At 42.4% G+C, this 16,220-nt stretch overlaps 1 protein-coding gene across 4 annotated transcripts in view; it reads left to right on the top strand.

The window, feature by feature from the left end:
- The window catches only part of LOC133142500 (astrotactin-2), a 374,986-nt gene that overhangs the window by 134,639 nt on the left and 224,127 nt on the right, over positions 1 to 16,220 (top strand). Inside the window, exon 4 of one of the 4 annotated variants that reach the window (XM_061263756.1) lies at positions 12,878 to 12,949. The exons of the other annotated variants lie outside the window; for them this stretch is intronic. Coding sequence (XP_061119740.1) covers positions 12,878 to 12,949 — 72 coding nt within the window. The remainder of the gene's footprint in view (positions 1 to 12,877; positions 12,950 to 16,220) is intronic. 4 annotated transcript variants of the gene reach the window in all.

The raw sequence follows: 16,220 nt of genomic DNA, 5'->3' as shown, positions 1-16,220 counted from the left end.
TTTGTCTGTGGTTTCTGGTATGTTGTTGTGTTTTCTGATTTGTCTTTCTGGTTTCTGGTATGTTGTTGTGTTTTCTGATTTGTCTGTGGTTTCTGGTATGTTGTTGTGTTTTCTGATTTGTCTGTGGTTTCTGGTATGTTGTTGTGTTTTCTGATTTGTCTGTGGTTTCTGGTATGTTCTTTCATTTTCTTTTTTGTGGATTTGTCTTGCCCTTCAGGGCTACCGTACAAAATAAATCATAGTTTTGGTCCATAAACATTGTGTTCTGCCAAGCTCTCAGAACTGATTGTGCATTGCTGTAATTAAAAATTGAAAGCTTTAATTGTACTGTATATTAAGAGTAAGGTAAACACATTAGGTGTCGTTCCTCTCATTCTAGAAAGGCTTTTCATTAATTTTCGGTTTGTCAAAACATGACTCAAACAAATATTGGATACCCATTTGCAATGGTACTGTACAGTTCAGTGCAGCAGAGGAGTAATTAAGTGTATTTGGCTTCTGTTAACAAATAAAAATAAGTGCAACAAATGATCAGACACAAATTGGCTGTGATTACCTTCCCATGGTTTGAAAACCCATAAATAAACATTGTTGTTATTCCCAGTAGTGGGGCTGTGAGTAGCACTGTTGCCCCAGTAGGCCGGTATGGTAGGGCTGTGAGTAGCACTGTTGCCCCAGTAGGCCGGTATGGTGGGGCTGTGAGTAGCACTGTTGCCCCAGTAGGCCGGTATGGTGGGGCTGTGAGTAGCACTGTTGCCCCAGTAGGCCGGTATGGTGGGGCTGTGAGTAGCACTGTTGCCCCAGTAGGTTCAGTTGTCCTATAGGGGTATGAATGCTGTGTGAATGGTGTGTGTGTGCTGTGTGCCATGGATTGGTAACCCATCCAGGGTGTATTCCTGCCACTCACCAAATGAATGCTGGGATAGGCTCCAGTTCCCCCACAACCCTGACCAGGAGTGAACACTTTAGAGCACAGGTGTCAAACTCCAGTCCTGGAAGGCCAAAGTGTCTGCTGATTTTTGGGGTGTTCTGGGTACATTGAAGTCATTGATTGGTTAAAGTATCCACACGCCTTGTTCTCAAGGCCTTTATTGGCCTTAATTGGCAGCTGATTGAAAAGAAACCACAAAAACCTGCAGACACTGCGACCCCCTGGGGATTCAGTTTGACACCCCTGCTTTAGAGAATGGATAGGTAGATAGATGGATTGTTGCATTTACAGTGTTATAAACACTGTACGATCTGGGAGAAACACCTGTGAAGTGCTCTGTCACAAGACCTGTGAATCACTCTGTCCTGTGTCCCCACCCCCTCCACTGTACTGTGGTATTGTGGCTATTCTTCCTCTTCCTCCTCTTCCCCTTCACCAGTCCGCCCGTCACGGCTCCGTTTAATTTGTCATGTACCTCAGCCACTAGACTACAAGCTGCCCCAGTCATGTACCTTAACCACTGGGCTATAGGCTGCCCCAGGCATGTACCTTAGCCACTCAGCTACAAGCTGCCCCAGTCATTTACCTTAACCACTGGGCTATAGGCTGCCCCAGGCATGTACCTTAGCCACTCAGCTACAAGCTGCCCCAGTCATTTACCTTAACCACTGGGCTATAGGCTGCCCCAGGCATGTACCTTAGCCACTCAGCTACAAGCTGCCCCAGTCATTTACCTTAGCCGCTAGTCTACAGGCTGCCCCAGTCATTTACCTTAGCCACTCAGCTACAAGCTGCCCCAGTCATTTACCTTAGCCGCTAGTCTACAGGCTGCCCCAGTCATTTACCTTAGCCACTATGCTACAGGCTGCCCCAGTCATTTACCTTAGCCGCTAGGCTACAGGCTGCCTCGATGTGGCCTGGCTTTGGCAGCTGGTTCACTGAGGGCTGCACACACCTTGCTGGTGTCCTTCTCCCTTTCAGATTCTTCCCCCCCCCGTGGGGGCAGAGAGACTCCTTATCTCAGAGGAGAGACTGTCGCCGTTCCTCCATGCTGCTAACGCTTTCCTGTCTTCTAAACTGTGTTTTTCCTCCTTGAAACTTTATACAAAAACAAGCTTTCAAGAAATGTCCGTTATTTTTTTTAAAGCACAAGAAGCCTAAAAAAATGTTGCTGCTCATCACAACTAAAAAATTGCATGGCCAACCTGGAACCTGAAATATTTCTCATTCTTACAAATGGGCGAGGAGGAAGGATGTTTTTTCGTGTTTTCGTGAGAGGAATGAAGAACGGGTTGTGTTTCCTAGACAACAGCATGATGAAATGCTTGAGAATTCCACACAAGGTTACCATATGCGGAGTTGCTATGTTGTGAAAATTTTCACTGAGCAAGTGAGATCCTGTGGCCTTCTCCTTTAATAACCAGAGTACTGTTAATGCGGGGATATCTCGCCAGTGCACACAGAGCTTAAGGTCAATACCCACACCCCCCCCGACACATTAAATATTGATTTCAAGGTAGGGTCAGTAAATTAAGTCAGTGTTCTCAAACTGCATTGGTTTTGGTTACCGTTAGTGATTGTTACATCAGCATTGGAACAGTTACAAACCTGGGTAACACTTTACGATTAGGTAAGGTACACATGAATGGGAATTAACTAATGTAGTTGTTAACATGAATTAATGTTTTACAAATACATTAATTAAGCATGACATTCACTTTTAATTATTTAATGTATTTCTTAACTCCTAACTAATACAGTCGTATGAAAAATTTTGGGCACCCCTGACAATTTCCATTATTTTAATTTATAAATCATTGGGTGTTTGGATCCGCAACTTCATTTTGATCTATCAAATAACTGATGGACACAGTAATATTTCAGTAGTGAAATTAGGTTTATTGGATTAACAGAAAATGTGCAATATGCATCAAAACAAAATTAGACGGGTGCATAAATTTGGACACCCTTGTCATTTTGTTGATTTGAATACCTGTAACTACTTAACACTGATTAATTGGAACACAAAATTGGTTTGATGAGCTCATTAAGCCTTGAACTTCATAGACAGGTGCACCCAATCATGAGAAAAGGTATTTAAGCTGGCCAATTGCAAGTTGTTCTTCTCTTTGACTCTCCTCTGAAGAGTGGCAACATGGGGGCCTCAAAACAACTCTCAAATGACCTGAAAACAAAGATTGTTCAGCATTATGGTTTAGGAGAAGGCTACAAAAAGCTATCTCAGAGATTTCAGCTGTCAGGTTCCATGGGAGGAACATAGGAAATGGAAGGCCACAGGCACAGTTCTTGTTAAGGCCAGAAGTGGCAGGCCAAGAAGAATATCGGAGAGGCAAAGGCGAGGATGGTGAGAATGGTCAAATACAACCCACAGACCACCTCCAAAGACCTCTTGCTGCAGATGGTGTCACTGTGCATCATTCAACAATACAGCGCTGTTACGGCGGGGAGGACAGAGGAACCAGAAGCAGACACAGGGGTGTGGAAAATGGCAAGTTTACTCACAGGTGATGGGGCAGACAGAGCGTAGTCACAAAACAAGCCAAGGTCAAAATCCAGGGGGTCAGTCCAAACAGGCAGAGGTACAGAATTCCACAAAACACAAAGAATAGTCCAGGGAAGCAGGCAGGGGTCAAAACAGGAAAACCCAATAAGCAGATAACCAAGGGCAAGGGCAAGGGCAAGGAAACAAGGAGGCTAAAACTAGGGGACGGAAACAAGGGCTCGGGAACAGAAACAGGACAAGAAGAACTAGCAGCGTGCAACTGAAAAGGACAGGTATAAATACACAGGGGAATGAGACAAACTAGGCGGGGCATGGGAGTGAGGGCGGTCTAACAAATAAACATCAGGTGAGACACATGAAAGGGTAATGGGACAATAACGAGGGGGAAACAAAAACGCGGACTGGATTCACAAAGACACACATGTAAAACAAACGGCTCTGGACTAGAGAGTAGACAATGCATAGATTGAAGACGTAGTGATAGTTAAGAGACAGGTGCGAACACTTCGCTGAAACAAACGAGTAATAAGGGATAGCATAGGAAGGTGGAGTTATAGAACAGCGCAGAAATGCTAAGAGATGCGTTAGTGAGTTAGTAACGTGAATATTTCTAAACTACCCAATAAAAGTGATTGTTAGTTAGTTAGACAGACAGTAAGTGTATTAATCGGACTGTACAAAGTACTGTACAAAACCTAGATTCGTAGTGGTTAGTAAGAATAGTGCTTTACAACATTTAACTATCAAGAAAGCAGGAAGTAAACCCCGAAAACTACCGTAACCACCCGAATAGTGGGGCACGCAGACAGGGGAGTGACTCGACTGGAAAACATTCAGACGCAGACATAACAGGGGAGGACGAGTGCAAAGACTAATGAAAATATGAAATATGAAATATGAAAAATAATAAATTACAAGAATAAATAATACTAAACAATGACACACTAACACACAGAACACAGGAACATAACAAGCGCACTTTGCACAAGGAAAAGCTGTACGGGAGAGCGATGCGGAAGAAGCCTTTTCTGCGCACACGCCACAAACAGAGTCGCTTGAGGTATGCAAAAGTACATTTGGACAAGCTAGCTTCATTTTGGAATAAGGTGCTGTGGACTGATGAAACAAAGATTCAGTTATTTTGTCATAACAAGGGGCGCTATGCATGGTGGCGAAAGAACACAGCATTCCAAGAAAAACACTTGCTACCCACAGTAAAATTTGGTGGAGGTTCCATCATGCTGTGGGGCTGTGTGCCAGTGTTGGTACTGGGAATCTTGTTAAAGTTGAGGGTCGCATGGATTCCAGCGGATTCTTGAGAATAGTATTCAAGAATCTGTCACAAAGTTGAAGTTACACCGGGGCTGGATATTTCAACAAGACAACGACCCAAAACACTGCTCAAAATCTACTCAGGCATTCATGCAGAGGAACAAGTACAATGTTCTGGAATGGCCATCCCAGTCCCCAGACTTGAATATCACTGATAATCTGTGGGATGATTTGAAGCGGGCTGTCCATCCTCGGCAATCATCACACCTAACTGAATTGGAGATGTTTTGTAAGGAGGAATGATCCAAAATACCTTCATCCAGGATCCAGACTCTCATTAGAGGCCATAGGAAGCGTCTAGAGCAGAGGTCACCAACCCTGGTCCTGGAGAGCTACTGGGTCTGCTGGTTTTTGTTTTCACCTTAGAAACAGCACCCTGTTAAGACCCAGGTAACCAGGTGAGGTGAGTTAGCTGTGAAATCATCTGCTCTAATTGATTAATTAAGTGCAGAGTAACAGCAGAAACTAGCAGACCCAGTAGCTCTCCAGGACCAGGGTTGGTGACCTCTGGTCTAGAGGCTGTTATTTTTGCAAAAGGAGGCTCTACTAAATATTGATGTGATTTTTCTGTTGGGGTGCCCAAATTTATGCACCTGTCTAATTTTGTTTTGATGCATATTGCACATTTTCTGTTAATCCAATAAACCTAATTTCACTACTGAAATATTACTGTGTCCATCAGTTATTTGATAGATCAAAATGAAGTTGCGGATCCAAACACCCAATGATTTATAAATGAAAATAATGGAAATTGTCAGGGGTGCCCTTTTAATACGACTGTATATTAGTTACATAAACATTTATACATTAGCAAGCCATAGGACAAACAAAGGATATATTAACTGTTTTTCTCATTCCAATATGAATTGACATGAACTTATGTAGTTGTCAGCATGTACTAATGATGTATAAATACATAAGTAAGTTCAGCTCAACATACCAGTAGTTAGATAATTAACAACTATATTAGTTCATGACAGTTCATATAATCTTAATGTAAAGTGTTACCTAAACTTGCTAAAAACTTAAAGGGTTGAACAGGAGTGAAAAGAATTGCGGGAGAATTGCTACAATCAGAGTATAAAGCGTCCTTGAAATTCAGCGCACAATTGAGGTCCGGTGGATTTTCTGAACAGGGCTCCTGTCTGACTTTCTCCATTTTTATGGTAATGGCGGAGACACAAATGAGAGGCTTCTGGAGCAGTGCTGAATTAGCATGAGCCGAGCATTTGAACTCGCCCTCAGAAGTAGCGCTTAGCTCAGCCGCAGCACATGAAAAAGATCGTTTTCCAAACGCGTCTCGTCATAAACCTCGTCCTCGGCTGAACCTCCCCTTCCCCGTCTCCGCCCCGGCCTCGCAGACGGTTCATTTATCAGAACGCTCGCTCGCGGTTTCACTTTTTTTTCCTCACGGCACTGCCAAATAAACCGACCGTGACGGCTTCTGCCAACGGCGTGGAATCGCACTGAGCGACAAAACAAAAGCGCGCTTGCGTTTCCGTCGTCCGCGTGTGGAGAATTCATGCGGCTAAGAACGCACTCACACGCGAGTGCCGAAAGGTAAATAACTGACAGGCTTAGTTGGCTAGATGGTGAGAAAGAAATGTTCCGTTTTTGAGAGATTTCTGTCGCAAACACAGGTGCGGGGTTTACCACTGATGCTAATTCTGGAAATGGATGTCACTCCAGACCAGGGATGTCAAACTCCAGTACTGAAGGGCCGTAGTGTCTGCTGTTTTCTGGTGTGTTTCAGCATGAGAGATACATTTCTAAGTCTTTCATTGGCTAAAGAGTCCACACACTTTATTCTCAAGGCCTTAATTGGCTGCTGATTGAAAGGAAACCACAAATACCGGCAGACACTGTGGCCCTCCAGGACTGGAGTTTGACATCCCCTGATTTAAGGGATCGGAATTTCCTTAAGGATGGCAGACGTCAATTGATTTCCAGGTCAGGCATGGAACAAGGAGACAGGATGTGAAGAATAAGTGATAGGAGAGAGTTGGGGGACTTGATTAGTTGTATCCGTTGTGCTTGAAGTGGAACGCATCAAAGACCGGAATCCGACCGTAGGTTTTGGAACCCACCGCTCTACACAATCGAAAGAAAAACCCACTAGTTTCCTGATTAGAAAACATTATTTATCTATTAACACACTTATGTACTTGTTCTTGTTTTGGGACATTTATTGATGCTTAACTAAACGTTAATAATATATTAATGATTTATTACACATTTATAAACAAAGGATCAGATTTAATTGTTACTTGAGCCGCAGGCAGATCCAGTCTAAAGTATTCCTGGTATGAGGAGACTAGATAAAAGAGAAGTGTGCAGAGGATCAGAAATGATCGTTGTGAGATTATGCAGAAACATGGCTTCCCAATGAGGAAAGGCTGTGCAAGCAGGTGAGACAGCACTGCGTTTTCTAACAGAATATAAACTTTGAGAAATTAATTAGACTGACAAATTAAACATCTGCCAGATAAAAATAAACTCCCCTTCCTCTTAAGAGAGAAGAAGTGCCGTCAGCTGGCGGTGGAATACATCGCTTAGGGACAGGGAGTGACTTGAAGCACACAAGAAAATGTATCACCCATATCTTTATTTTATTTAATTTCATCTTATTTTATTCATGTTATTTTCTGTTTTCTGTTTTTTTACAAAATTAGTTCTTATTTTAATGTGTGGTTCGCAGTCATTTCTTTATAATCTTTCATGCTAAGTTGTTCAATGTGAAATGTATGTTTTTTTAATATATATGTGCTTTGGCAAAACACACTGTTATGTTCTGTCATGCCAGTAAAGCGACTTGAATTGAATTGAATTGAATTGAATTGAATTGAATTGAACTGAACTGAACTGAGTGCAGTGGTTTATTGCACAGCACTGCATCAGTGTGCTGGTGAGATTCCTGGTATCTCGGCCTGTCCTGAGCTCCCCGTTCTCATCAGCAGAAGAAGAAATAGAATCTACCGCTTTCCGTTTTTGCTCTTATAGCAGCAATTTCTCTTCATGGCGATTTTATCGAACACTTTTCCCGCGGTCCCTCCTCAGCCTCTATCAGAGAGAGAGCCTCCCCGCTCTACGTCCCCGGTCCCTCCTCACCTCAGACACCTTCTCTGCCCGCTCTCCAGCTTTACGAGGGACTGGGAGGAGCGCTGGGCTCTCCGTGTCTTCAGAAAGAAACCATCATTTTATAACACGCTGTTTTATGTCCCTCTATCGTGATCACAGACGTTTATAAAGCGGTAATAACAGCACTATTAATGTTTTATAAGCCCTTTGCGCAACCTTTATCTGGTGTTACGGCCGGTGGTTGGTGTGAATGTGCACACCGTGTGGCGTTTTGGCAGCGCATAGAAAATACAAAATACTGGTTGTCGGGTTATGAATTTGGGCTAGGAATGTAATCCTGCCAGGCCAAACCTTTCCATTTGCTGGGTATGAATGTGTACGAGGCGTACAGTTTTGGCAGCGCACATTGGTTGTTAGGATTGTATTCACTGAATTTATTTTTTTGGCATGGACATCTTGGCTTTTCCTTATTATTCTTCTTCTAAATAATAATAATTGTAATCATAATAACAACACAAAATATGCTTTTCAAATCCCCCCATTACTTTATTATGCTAATCTTGTCAGAAATGCAGGTAGGTCTGCGCCAATGCATTATGGGGTGTAATAGGAGGCTTTTTGGCTTCTTTCGGGTTTTAAGGAAACATTTTAGTTTTAGCGCCGAACCATATTCCTGATTTTCACATAATTAAAAATTAACTGAAGTCTCACTTATTGCCGAGCATAATTGGCAATGACCATTTAAAGGAGTAACAAGGTAATTGAATGCGACACTTGCCAGTTGTCTTTTGGCCACAATAAAACAAATGTGCGTAATTGTTTTTTATTATTCAGTCTAAGCCTACATTTCCCGCTATAAAAGTTCACCTGAACTGTCTGGGCGTGGTAATGAGAACTGTCAAGTAGCTATGATGTGCCCCCACTTTTTCCTGTCGGCCAGCCAGATAAATTTAAAATGCTTACTTCTCCAAAACTAAAGAATTCTTCAATGCCCTCTTGTGCAAATGTAAAAAAAAAGTGTGACCAACCACCATGGGTTTATATTTGTGTAAACTGGGTGATGCGCTCTGTTGTGCTCTGTTTGATGTTTCATATTTTAGCAGTTTGCTGCTAGTTTCAACATGCTAGTTTCAACATGTGGTTAAACATGCCTTAAGCAGGTGTTGAGGGGAGAAGTATTATGACAGATTTCATGATAGTTTTGCGAATTAATACTTTGATACATGAGATGAAGATGATTGTCAACAAAGCAATCTGTGATTGTACTGGTGGTGTAATGAGGAGGTAATAACTGCCACTGTAGCAGGGAAGAAACACCAGATTGGTTCCTGGCCAAAACTCCTGCATTCCTGTGGTGTAGGGGATTGTTACCACAGTTATTTTCAACTTTCCTTCCTACAGACATAGATTGTGATCTTGCTTCAGCCGTCAGCTTTAAAAAGTGCCAGATGTAGATGATGGAGATAAGGAGAATGCAGTAACTGCTTTCGGGAGAGGTTCCTGCCCAATACTTTTCATTAAAGATGAGGTTAAGGAAAGGGAATGTTCAGGGAACATCCTTCAGTGCAGAAGTGCAACCGCTAATGAAGAGGCTAACTAAAAACGCAGACTCTGACTGGCAGTCGCCCCCTAATTAACCAGTTGGTGACTGTATGTCTATGTAATGCTAGAATGTTCTGCTTCTTCTTCTGTGGTAATTGTCGTAGTTTTAGTTTAGGTTACTGCGGTCAGCAGCTATTCAGGTTTCCCTCTTCCAGAGGGGATAAGGAGATAAGAAAAGTAGTAAGAAAAACAAACAATAACTCTTATTTGAAATGAGTCAAAAACCCGGAGCATGCCGAGAATTGAAATTAGGAATATCTCTGGTTCAGCTCCTGGTCCAAAATATTTTTTTGTATTTAAGAAGCTGAGGCCTTTGTTTAAGAAATAAAAGAACTTGAGCAGTGTACTTTGGGATTGCTGAGCTCTGCAGTTTGAGTTTTTTTTTAGGGGAGGGGGTTTCTGTGGAGGTTTGCTTTTAGAAAAATGCGCCTTAGCAAGATGCCTGGGTTGTTTTGTGTGGCAAATGACTGCCACACTATATTCTCCACAAGGGGAGGGGTTCAATCCCCTGCCGTGGCACCCATGTGCACCCTTCCCTGTCTGTTACCCTGTCTGCCTGCCTGAACAAGTGAAAACTACAAAAGGACTATCTTATTAAAAAAATAAGAATACACATTTCGGTTGGATTGAATCATTCCCCGTCTAAATATGTGGATTTCATGGGGAAGTGACTCTGATGTGTCATGAAGACCAGAAGGGAAGTAAGAAGGCAGTGGCCTATCAGACTGCAGAAAGGTCAACGGGGGCAGGAGGTCGCGCAGAGTCTCATGACACATTCGGGGATGCCTGCCCCCCCTCCGAGCTTGTCCGTGTGATCGCGTGTCTGTCCGTGTTAAGGCTGGAGTTAACCCTCAGCCCCCGCAGTCTAAGAGTAACCTTGCGATCAGAATGTTCTATCTGCTTTTTGAGTGCTTTTAAGATATCCAGCTTCAAAGACTCTAAAGTGAATGGCCTTCAAGGAGATGCGACCTTTTACATATTTTGTGTAAAACGTCTCACATACACTCATTGAGCACTTTACTAGGTATTAATTTGACTTTTGGACTTATTTTCGACATCTGCTGCTGTAGCCTATCCACTTATAGTTTTGATGTGTTGTGTGTTCAGAGATGCTCTTCTGCATACCACTGTTGTAATGTGTGGTTATTTGCATTACTGTCACCTTCCTGTCTGCTTTGACCAGTGTGGCCCTTCTCCTCTGACGTCTCTCATTAACAAGGCATTTCTGCCCACAGAACTGCTGCTCACAGGTTTTTTTGGGGTTTTTTTTTTGCAGCATTCTCTTCAAACTCTAGAGACTGTTGTGCATGATTAGCAGTTTCTGAGATACTCAAACCACCCTGTCTGGTACCAACTATCATTCCACGGTCAAAGATTACATTTCTTCCCCATTCTGTCATTTCGTTTGAAAAACAGCTGATCCTCTTGACCATTTCTGTATGTATGTACTTGCTGCCACAAGACTGGCTGGTATACCGGTCTATCTAATAAAGTGGTCACTGAGTGTACATTTAGTGCCCTATAAACAACGTATTTATGACACCCAATTAATTTAGTCAAAAATGTCAGTTAGAACAGTTTCATTTTAAAGTCTTGGAAAGGCTGAGGTGAATGGGAAATTCAGGACAGAAAGTCCATGGTCACAGCTGCTGGCCAGCTGCGACTAAGGCAAGAAGAAATAACCGAATCTGCAGGCACGAGATTAGGTCAATAAAACCGTGTTTTCTTTTAACTGCCTTCCACATCTGAACAGGAACGACCGCGGGGGAAGAGTACGGGTGTCATAAATAATCATTAATTTCATAACGCGATACAATAAAAATGGTTACTTCCAATTACCGAACGCCGCGCAAACAAACTGGTTAATGGTGTGAGGCGCGATAATGAGCTATGAAATATGGAAACTGAAACGAGCGAACGAGAGAACGGAAAAATACAGAGCGATGAAATGATCTCGACACTCAACATTAAATGCATTTAAGTGTAAAACTGCAGTTTACTACGTTTTTGTAATGAAAAAAATCGCTAAATATCATAGCCATGATAGAAAGTTATGTTTGTGCTAAACAGTCATGGCTGACTTAAGCCATTGTGTCAGGACTTCTGATTAACACTATTCAACACGATCATAGTCTGGCACCTTTTGTTAATTAAACGACAGAAAGCTGAACTATACGTTTGGCTGGTTATGTATCTGCCTTTTTTTCAAAGCTGCTATTTGCAGGTTTTATTTTAGTGCTCGTAATTTAAAAACCTGTTACATTTTTAATTAACAAAGTTCACGTGTTTGTGCATCTAAAATAAGATTTTACTCTTTCACGTGTGAAACTTAAGACTGTCGCTTATTGAGTAAGTAGAGTTGAGGACAAACTATTTTATAGTTTTATTTAATGTATAAAACTTCCATCCATCCATTATCTTAACCCGCATATCCTGAACAGGTTCGCAGGGGGGCTGGAGCCTATCCCAGCATACATTGGGCGAAAGGCAGGAATACACCCTGGACAGGTCGCCAGTCCATCGCAGGGCACACACACCATTCATTCACTCACACACTCATACCTATGGGCAATTTAGACTCTCCAATCAGCCTAACCTGCATGTCTTTGGACTGTGGGAGGAAACCGGAGTACCCGGAGGAAACCCACGCAAACACAGGGAGAACATACAAACTCCGCACAGAGAGGCCCCGGCCGACGGGGATTCGAACCCAGGACCTCCTTGCTGTGAGGCGGCAGTGCTACCCACTGCACCATCCGTGCCGCCTGTATAAAACTTTATACATCATTTAAATAATACCCGAGCTGCTGTACATTTCACTTATCTTTGTACGTGTAGACCCCACCCGGCAAAGTATCTTTTATTGCGCATATATTTTTTATCTTATCTTTATCTTTACTCCTTCTTTACCTTTGCTCAGTACATTCCCCTATTACTTACCTATTTTACTTACTACTTATTTACTTACTTATTTATGTTATTATTGCACAATCTGAAGGAGTACAGTGGCTTCAGAAAGTATTCAGACCCGTATCAGTGTTTAGATTTAACATGTTTTTAGAAATCTTTGCAAATTTATAAAAAATCTAAAACTGAAATCTGCCATTGATATAAGTATTCAGACCCTTTTTCTGTGGTACTCCAAATTGATTTCAGTTTTAGATTTTTTAGATTAAAAAAATTACATTTCTAAAACATGTTTTCACTTTGTTATTATGGGTTATTGAGTGTAGATGGTGGTGAACAAAAATGGCAATTTTATCAATTTAAAATTAAATCTACAATTCCATAAAGTGTGCACAAAGTGAAGGGGTGTGAGGATGTTCTGAAGCCACTGAATGTCACACCAACATTTCACTGCACTTGCGTGAGCATGTGGCAAATTAATTTGTCTCTGTTTGTTTTTTTAGGAGGCAGAAACCACTGGGAGTCCCGGACTCCGAGAAACAACCTGTCGCCCTGGTCTGCCACTGGTGATCCAGGTGAGAGTGACATCTGTCTGTCTGTCTGTCTAGTGTGATAAGGTTGTCTGTTTGGTGTGATAAGTGTCTGTTTGGTGTGATAAGTGTCTGTTTGGTGTGATAAGTGTCTGTTTGGTGTGATAAGTCTGTCTTTAATACCGATACTGTATGTGTTTGGCATCCTCTCAGCAATCAACCCTTTATATATTTTTTCTTCATTTTAAAGTCACAGTGAAATCAAAATTAGATTTTTCATCAATTTCATCAATTCTCAATAGCCGCATAAACAAAGACACATTCTAAGAAATAATAAATTATAATATTAGTATATTTTCACTTCAAAGCTTTTTCCACCCACTTCCTGGAAATTTTTAATTTGGACTTCACCTCATTGAATAGCAGTGAAATCAACTCTCCACCCTTCAAAATATTTGTTTCACTTGGGTACATATCATACCACAGAAGCTAATGTTGCTCCAACTCCTATTTCCCTGTGACTTCAACAATTTAAGGTGTGAGGTCACAGATATGTGATTCCAATCTTCTTAACTGAACATTCTAATGCTGATGTCACAGTCACTACTAATAACTGAAAGCAATGAGTTCAAGAACACTAGCGTAGAATTGAGAAAAAAAACATTCCAAAAAACATGCTCTTCAAAGGGTTAAAAAAAAAATTAGAGTTGGAATTCTATAATGACAGCACAGGGAAAATGTAGGCACAGTTTTAAAGAAATGTGAAATGTGCTTTATGCGGGAGGAGGGTGAAGGTGGTACGAATGGCTTTAAAATTGTGATTGCCTGCCATTAATCCCTGCTCCGGCGGTTAATGCGTGGCACAGATTAAATGAAGGAAATATGGCAGAACTGCCCTGCTGCCAGTTACAGAGCTGGTGGGGCGGGTTTCATCACAGAGCGCTTCAGCTGCTGCCTTTCTGGGGAACGGGGCTAATCTCCGTAACCTGGGAAACATCTGCAATGCAGTTCCTTTCACGGCAGTCCAAACGGAGAGAATCCCCTTCCAGGATGAAACGGGAAAATGCTGAGACCGCCTGGTCTCCACGTTTCGCATCACCGCTGTCACAAAAATAATACATAATGTGTCATTTAGCTGACACTTTTATCCAAAGTGACCTAGAGTTGATTAGACTAAGCAGGGGACAATCTCCCCTGGAGAAATGTGGTGTTAAGGGCCTTGCTCAAGGGCCCAGAAGCTGTGCTGATCTTACTGTGGCTACCCCGGGATTAGAACCACCAACCTTGCGGGTCCCAGTCACGCACCTTAGCCACTAGGCTACTGTCGCATGCCCTCGTGTCCATGTAAAAAAGAGACCAGGTCTGTCCTTACATTGCGTTATATTACAGTTATTTACCAGAGGCTCTTATCCAGAGCGACAAATAGTAGCAACCCCTTGCATTCAGTGCAGTCCGTAAGTATCTGGACAGTGGTGCACTGGCTCTGTGCTCCAGCTCATTGGATTCGAAATGAAACAATGACTAATTAGCTGAGAAGCCAACTGTCCAATTACTTTTAGTACCCTAAAATGGAGAGACTATGCAAAAAAAGGGTTTCCTTCACGGATTGCCTAATACATATGTAAATACCCTCCCATGTGTAGTACAGAGCAACAAGAACAGCCAAGGGAACAGAAATGAGAAAAGAACAGCGTCTGACTGCAGGACTCGGCTCTCCTGCTCTCATTCGTACTCCCAGTGAATGATCTGTGAATGAACTCTCCCCCCTGCTGTTCATTAATTCTGCAAGGGAGGGTGCGGTGGGAATGGATTGGGGGGGGTGGGGGTATTGCTCTGTGGTGCATGCTGGCTTCAACCCTTTGAAGAGTAGGTTTTTTTTTTTAATTCCTTTTTTGTTTTTTCTAAATTCTGTTCTAGAACACCATTGCTTTCAGCAGCGATTGTGACATCAGCATTGGAACGTTCAGTTTAGAACATTCCAATCACATATTTTTGACATCAAACCTTTAAGGTCCCATATGGTATACATTTCCAGTATTTTATTTTAGGTCCTGGTAACCATAAGAGGACGTATGTGTGGTTTTAAGTACCACAAAACACAACCTCTATCCAGTTTTACATGCCCATTCTCTAGCACCTCTCATTAGCTTTACCAAGAACAGGCTGTTTTAGTGACTGTGCCTTTAAGGCTCATTGTAGCTGGCTAGCTCCCACCGTCTATGCCGAGAACTGGGATTTGTCAGTGGGCTGCACTGAAGCAAACGAGTGCATTGTTGAGGTGTCATAACTTCAAGTCCAAACGGCTCATTTAAATGCTGATTTTCTTCATACTGGCTGTGTGGATTTAGTTGGAGCCTGTGATGACAGGGTTAACTCAGGCTGGAATTGGCAGTCTGTCATGTCTGCTGCAATTACTTCACCACGGCATATGTACCATACCACTCGGGGTTTTTTTAGAAGGTCACTGCTCCACTTATCGCCCTGTAACCTGGCTGGAGTCTGAACACCAGCCATTTGATTTCGTGCCATCAATCAGGGTGAGGCTCCAGTGGGAACCATGCAGCGGGTGTCAGTGTTGCAGGGGGGAGTGGGTTGAGGGTCGCACGGAAGAGCTGCCTCGGTTCAGGAAGAGCTGAAAGGGAAATGAAAGCACTTTCAGACCCACAGCCGCTTAATGGGCTGAAACCTGATACAGAACAGCGCATCTTTCACATTAACAGCCAGTTATACCCAGATAAAACTCAGCCATACTTTGCAGGGCTTTAAGTGTTGCGTAATGAAATGCAGAGAAAATATTTTTTGCAAACTGGCCCGAAATGTGTTGTAAACCAATAGGTTGATTTTAGGAGATAAACATGAAACCAGACCTTTTTTATTTATTTTAAAGCCTTTTCCACAAAGCCCTCAGTGTGTGATATTAGTCTTGTGATATTTCTGTTTTTATGCACAACCGCAGTTTTGAGTTCATTTTCCTCCATGTTGAGCTGACCGGCCGTCTGTGTAGAAATGGAAAGGGACACTCAGGTTTAATTATGAGTTGAGCCTGAAGGCAAACGTTAAGTGAACATGGACGGTGTGTTCAGGGAGGAGATGGGACAGAGAGCCCCGTTTATTTTTCTGTTCTGTCTCTGGACGGAGGAAGCCCTGCTAATCTCCAGCCGTATGAAAACGTGTTCACCTTCAGCACGTTTGCTTGGTTTTTATTGATTTCCGTGCAAGTGCACTCTATTTCACGCTTCACGCATGATTCACTTCATACGTCCACCATGGAAATACACTTCATTTTTTTGTAGTTTCTGTGGGTGCAGTATTTTTT

Source organism: Conger conger, chromosome 12 (assembly GCF_963514075.1).
Source record: "Conger conger chromosome 12, fConCon1.1, whole genome shotgun sequence".
Classification (NCBI taxonomy): domain Eukaryota; kingdom Metazoa; phylum Chordata; class Actinopteri; order Anguilliformes; family Congridae; genus Conger; species Conger conger.
The sequence above is the reverse complement of the archived record's forward strand: the minus strand, read 5'-3'. Positions and strand labels throughout refer to the sequence as shown.